Source organism: Polypterus senegalus, chromosome 9 (genome assembly GCF_016835505.1).
Source record: "Polypterus senegalus isolate Bchr_013 chromosome 9, ASM1683550v1, whole genome shotgun sequence".
NCBI classification, from domain to species: domain Eukaryota; kingdom Metazoa; phylum Chordata; class Cladistia; order Polypteriformes; family Polypteridae; genus Polypterus; species Polypterus senegalus.
The window spans coordinates 128,518,250-128,525,217 of NC_053162.1; the positions used below are offsets into that span (position 1 = coordinate 128,518,250).

Below are 6,968 nucleotides of genomic sequence, written 5' to 3' on the forward strand. Positions count from 1 at the left end.
GCATTAATCAGGAAGTTGTTTCTGTTTAAAATGTTGTTATTTGAAGTGGTATTTCTTGTAAACCTATTTTTTTTCACTCAAGTTAAGAAGTGTTCTTTTCCATCTAAGGTCCATTTTCAGAGAGAGATGGGAGTTGTCACATAAGAGTGTTAAACCACAGAGACATTTTTTGTGGGTTATAACTTTGAAAATTTGAACTAAAATTTGTCCTTACCATTGCTCTGTGGTCTTAATTATTGAATTATTTGTTCATTCATTTATTTTCTAGTTTTCTAAGACCAAGTCATGTGGGCAACAGTCTTAGCATTGAGGCCCATATGTCCCTTTCCCCAGCCAATCTTATCAACTCATACTGGACATTTGGAGATATAATCTTCCCAGTGGGCCCAGTGTGCTCTGTGGGGTTTCATCCCAGCTGATAGTGCTTGTGAACTCTCTACAGGGAGGTAGATGCCCGAACCACCTCAATAGATGCCTTACGATACAGAGGGTCAGCGACTTTACTCTGAACATCTCCCAGATGTCTGTGCTTCTAACCTTATCTTTAAGAGAGAGCCCAGACACATTCTGGAGAAAGCTCATTTTAGATTCTTGTACCTACAATCTCATCCTTTCAGTCCTTGGTGCATTTTGTGTGCTTTGTTATAATCTAGTTTCACACTCAATGAGATACATACAGTAGATTTGTTTGTGTGCACTCATTCTGTAGTAAAAGGTGATAGTTGATTGTATTATTGAAAAGAGTAGTTTGCACTTGTCATTCTGATGTTTGTTAGTTCGTTTAAGTAACCTGCTTGAAAAATATTTGTTGTACAGTACTTTATAAAATGAAAAAATACATGGTTATCCCTTCAGCAACTGAAATTAATCAGGGGGGTTATATGATAGGGATTTGCTTTTATACACAGAATAATCACAATATCATTTAAAAATTTTAGGATACTGCATTATTTGAATTTATTTTGTGGAGAAAAAGCAATATAAATAAGATTAAGATTATTTGTAAAATTTCAATACCTGCATCTTCTCCTCTTATGTTAATGCCTTGCTGTACATTACAATAAATGTCCTTAGAAGGCTTGTTCAGAGATGAATATCCTAAAGAAAAGTAAGCAGAAAAGCAACCAACAAATGTATTGCAAGATAATCAAAAATAGCATGTAGGTCGAACAACAAGCAGGGTTAATCGCACAACTCAAGAATTAATTACATTCGATCACGTTAGGTTTGTTTCCTGCCTTGCCCCCTGCACTACCTGGGTTAGGCTCCAAGATAAAGTGGTTTAGAGAATTACTAACTGACTGACTTTACTAATCTTATAATATTGTTCACTTTTCACTAATGAGAAATTATAAGCTCCAAAGGTTTCAGGTGTCCTTGTTGGGGTTTTACAACACCAGTAAAGGATATTGTTAATTTCCTGATGATTATAGATACGTAAAAACATTCACATGCAGTTATCTGAAGCCAAGCATTACTGTGTCAACTCACCACATCAAACGCCTGATCACTGTGTAAACGGTGTACATCAGGTTTTTTTTTGTTTTGTCTTGTTTTGTTCCATTTGTCCGATTTGGTCAAGGCTTTTAAACGACTGAAACACAAAGGAGGACACCCTCCTCCATCTCTGCAATTTCATGTAGATTTTTTCAAGGTGCACAACACTCCACGAGGATAACTAAACATCATCGATTTAATGTTATTTAATTCTGAAATTGTGTCCTGTTTTGGAACCATGGAAATATACTTAGACTAGCTAATGCAGTTTTCTGGGTATCACATAATACAGGAGGATTTTTCACGTAAGTGAAGTGATGTAAAATGTATTCATCCCACGTTGCAACAGTCAGTCATTTTCTAACCCGCTTAGTCCTGAACAGGGTTGTGTGGGTTCGCTGGAGCACATCCCAGTCAGTGAAGCTACATAATGTTTTTAGGTTTCTAAAATGCAACAGCTGCATTAGACGGGACTACCTGACAAATAACAGCACCTCCAAACTCATTAGCTCTTTAAATATGAAACATACTTATTATGCATTAATACAGAGGTAAGTCCTTTTTGACATGTATGACCAAACCTCTCAGCCCTTGACAGAAGCTACAGCTTTCTTTTTGGATGTGAAAAGCTCAGTAATTGTTTGCACATAAATGTATATTCTGTAATTCTCAAGTTTGTTCTTGTATATAATTTTAAATTATTGGATAGTGTTGAATCACTCTCATTGCTACTAAAAACATAGTTTATTTTACAGCTTTAAGTATGACTTTCAAAAACTTGCATATGGAACTGGGTAATACAAAAGAAATCTTTTTAATTTTTATGATGCCATCAAGGGTGGTGCAATGGTAGTGCTGCTGCCTAGCAGTATGGAGACACGGGTTTGCGTCCAGGGTCCTCTCTGCATGGAGATTGCATGTTCTCCCTGTGTCTGTGTGTGAGTTTCCTCCGGGCGCTCCAGTTTAATCCACAGTCCAAAGACATACTGGTTAAGTGAATTGGCAATCTTAAATTAGCCTGTGTGTATGTTTGTGTGTTGCCCTACGATGGACTGGTACCCTGTCCAGTGTTTGTTCCTGCCTTGCACTTTATGCTAGCTGAAATAGGCCCAGGCAGAACCCTGCCACCCTATTCGGGATTCAGCAAGTTTAATACTGACTGACTAATACATTATGCATCACACGACTATAACATACAGTACTTAGGTCGTTAATCAGTCTGTTGTAGATTGCCACGCTGCTTCTGTTTCTTTTTTAATAAGACACATTTCCTTTTTGTGTGATTATTAATCATATATTTTGTGTTCTTACATTATGCCACTTATGTTTCTTACTAGTGTTGGCATTTTGAATTAATCTTCTTCTTTCAGCTGCTCCAATTTTGGGTTGCCAGAGCGGATCATCTTTTTCCATATTTTCCTGTCCTTTGCATCTTGCTGAGTCACACCCACCACCTTCATGTCCTCTCTCATCACATCCATAAACCTCCTCTTACACCTTCCTGTCTACCTCTCTTGCCAGGCAGTTCTATCCTTAGCATCCTGCTCCCAATATACTCAGCATCTCTCCTCTGCACATGTCCAAATCAATGCAATCTTGCCTCTCTTGCTTTGTCTCCCAACCATCCAACATGAGCTGACCCTCTAATATACTCATTTCTAATCCTACAGCTAATGCAAACCTAAACATCTTTAACTCTGCCACCTCCAGCTCCGTCTCCTGTTTTTTGGTCAGTGCCACTGTCTCCAACCACACAATTAACACAGCTTTCACTCTTGCTGGTAGCTGTCTGACAGAAATCACTCCTGACACTCTTTTCCACGCATTCCACCCTGCCTGCACTCTCTTCTTTACCTCTCTTGTATTCTCTAAATATTTAGTTTTTCCCAATTGCCTTAATTTATTCCTATATCTAGCAAATTTAACTTAATTAATTAAAATTAATTATCCTTATATATAATTTGATGTTCGCATCAATACCCCATATGTATGGTGTTCGCGTCAATACCTCGACTCAATATAAGTTAGAACCATGCAATTTGGCATCTTTCCTTCTGACATCTATTGGCAAACTGAGTAATGACGGCTGGGTATTAACAACGGTAATTTAAAAAAATTTAGCCGATCTCAGATCTAAAATGAGTGATGATCGCAACGCAGCCAGAAGAGCAGCGGCCACGGTAAGGATGTGTAGGAAACGAAGTCACATGCTTGACGAGGAACGTAGACTTGCTAATGCGACCAGATGTACACAACATGCATAATAAACGGATGAGAATGTGCGGCTACAAATGCTACTAACGCTGAAAGAAATCGTGCAAATCGGACAAAAAGGACAGATGAAGAACGTATGCTACAGAATGCTACTAACACTGAAAGAAATCGTGCCAGCCATGCACAAGCGACTGAAGAAGCTCGACCAGCCGCAATTGCAGCGCGGGTTGAAAGAAATAGAGCAGTCCGTTCCTTGCGCCGTGAAAATGCTCAGTGGCACGGCATTGCCTTCTGCAATCACACAGCTATTATTGAGGACGAAGTTCTGGAGCACCACTCTGGTGCATTTGACAACCTGTGCAAACATTGCAACTCATTGAACTACACCTTTGAGAACAAGGTCAAAGTCTTAAAAAAAACAAATGATTCTTTGCAGAGAAAGTATTGTTTTCACAAACGTAGAATTTGTAGCCCGCTTCGATCGGGCTCTAAGTTGCTAGTAGTTTTTAAATTGGTGCATTATGTGTGCCTTGTATAATCTAGTTCCCCCTCCAGGAGGATTTATTTGTAAGTTTGATGTTTGAATGATGTTTGCATTATTGAAAAAAGTAGATTGTACTTGTCATTCTGAGAATTTTAGCTAGTTTAGGTAACCTGAAGGAAAAATATTAATACACCATTACAGTATACTATAATCAAGATCAGGTAAAGTGTCTCAAAATGATACTTATTGTTGAATAGCACTGTATAAAATTAAAAAACAAAGGTTATGTCTTCAGCAATTGAAATTAACCAGGATATTATGTGATAGAGATAATCACAATAGGGCACTTTATTATCTGGCTTTAAGACTGCTAATTAATCTTGTGAAGAGAAAGCAATACAGTACAATAAGCCAAATTTCAATACCTGTATCTTCGTCTTTTATGTTAATGTCTTGTTGTACATTACAATAAATGTTCTCAGAATACATTTTCAAAGAGCAAGATCTTAAAGAAAAATAAACAGGAAAATAATCAACAAGCATCAACTGCAAAGCAAGTACAATTCTTAAAAATGTATAACTGAAATTACAATAAGATTACTTAAACTTGAAATTGTTTTGCTTTTATTGAATACTTCAGCATTATTTAAAATAGCACATCCTTTTGGTCTCAAAACAAGTAGAAATCAATGTTAAATTTATTAAGATATATAACAAACCTATCATGTTTAAAAATATTAGTACAATCTTTTATAAAAAGTAAAAAAAACATTTCACAGCTTTTTAATTTAGTTTATCTATTTTATTTGTTTGTTTGTTCGTTTACTGCTGTTTCCATTACAGGATAGAAGGAACCCACCCAATCATAGTGCTCTCACACAATTTTAAGTTGGCAAAAAGTCAGAATTAGCATAAGTTGCCCTACTTTTGGGTATCCATAAATAATGTAATGATTTATTTCATTAGGTAGTACATAATAAAAAGAACATTTGTATAATATATTTGAAATATTAAAATGTGTGCCTCAGGTTAAATATTTAAAGTCTAAATATTCTCAATTGTAGTGGAAATTTGTAATTTTTCATCTGACAGTGGTCAGTTTTCTTCCAGTGGCTCACAGAGGGCTAGGACAACCATTAAAGAATCAAATATCAAAACATTATCATATGAGTGATCAGCAATATTCAAAAAACATAAAATGATATTCCACATGCCTATATTACAGATGCTCACTTTTTGAAGTTTTATGAAGAAAAGTAACTTTAACCCTTTATATTGATAGGAGGTTAACCCCTAGGTTCGGTCGATGTGACATGTAGTACTTCTGGTCATGTTTCCACCTATTTTTTTACTTTTTATCAAATGGGTGTTCTTTCCTGCATAAAATATTATTCAAACTGGCCTAAAAATTAGAATGCCTAAAGTAGTGGGAACCCCAAAAAGCTTGACGTCATGTATAATTAGACTTCAACATGAGTCAAACAGTATATCATATGTGAGGGTTTTCTCATACTGCTGAGTCAGGACGCTCCGGAAAAAGTCTGAAGGCTGAAGTGATTTCAAAGCATTCAAAGTACTAGGGTGTTGTACCGTGTTAGCCATTATGAATGTTGTAAAAAGTCAAGCAAATGATTACAATGATAATGATTACATTGATCATAATAATGGTAATGATGATAATGATTACATCTTGCCTGAAGATGGGGCCTGAGTTGCTTCAAAAGCTTGCATATTGTAATCTTTTTAGTTAGCCGATAGGCCTAAAAGGTGTCATTTTGCTTGACTTTTCAAAGCATTCAAAAGTAATTCTTATGAACTAGTATCAAAAAAAAATTTTAAATGGAAAAGAAAAAATGTTGCAAACTCTACATAGGAAGTGAGTAGGCCATGAATAAAGTAGAGTGGATAGAGTGGTAGCAACATTGACATTAGTAATTAAAATTTTCATTTGCATTAATCAGCTACATGCAATCCTGAAAGAACTTGGCAAAAAAGTAAAATCAATTGTAAATTATGTTTATGTGTATAAAATGAGTAGATTACAGTGAATATGAATGTCTCAAGCAGATAACTGTTCATTAATTGTTCCTGAAAATGCACAACTGGCATGCCTGATCTAGATTTTTTGGCAAAATTTAAGCTACATTACCTGCTAGGGTTAGCAAGATAAGCTATTGAAAAAAAATCTCTTCCACTTTATTATGTTTTAATTAAATAAAATAAATGTAAAACTAGAAAAAAATTTCTGACTAAAATGAAAAATGTGCACTCACCAAACCTCAGAGAAGAATCAAAGAAAGCTGTAATGAGGTGACTTCGTGCATTGAATATTTTGATTCAATTAGGGGAAGAAGTTTGGGAGAAAAAAGTGACAGAACAAGAGCAGAGCTGCACTTTGAAGTGGCTGACACACCCCGCAGAGGAGGCCAGCAATTTGTTAGTTACTCTCTGTACATGAAACAGGTTACAGCCCACTGAACAGACAAAAATAACAGATGAAAGAAAAAGGAGAGTAATAAAACAACAACAGTTTTATATTAAGAGAACGACCATCTTGTTAGAAAGGTGAGAAAAAAACTAGTGTCTTTATTAAGTTGTACTTTTGATAGCAAGATTTTAAAAAGTTGTTGTTGCAGTCTGATTTAAACAAACTCAAAGAATAAAGATAAGCCAACCAAAAATATACATTTTTCTTTAAAATTGTTTGTTGTTTAATAGGAGACTGGGGTGTGATAAAGTTCTAGTTATTTTTCATTCTTCTTTATATCATTGT

At 35.6% G+C, this 6,968-nt stretch overlaps 1 protein-coding gene across 2 annotated transcripts in view; it reads right to left on the reverse strand.

Moving 5' to 3' along the window:
* Nucleotides 1-6,548, reverse strand: part of LOC120535775 (C-type lectin domain family 1 member B-like) — a 97,222-nt gene extending 90,674 nt beyond the window's left edge. For both annotated transcript variants that reach the window (XM_039763834.1, XM_039763833.1), the window contains exons 1-3: nt 6,469-6,548; nt 4,621-4,700; nt 1,018-1,098 (exon numbers count right to left, since the gene is read on the reverse strand). In XM_039763834.1, coding sequence (XP_039619768.1) covers nt 1,018-1,098; nt 4,621-4,684 — 145 coding nt within the window. In that variant the 5' untranslated portion in view covers nt 4,685-4,700; nt 6,469-6,548. The remainder of the gene's footprint in view (nt 1-1,017; nt 1,099-4,620; nt 4,701-6,468) is intronic.
* Nucleotides 6,549-6,968: the final 420 nt, after the last annotated feature.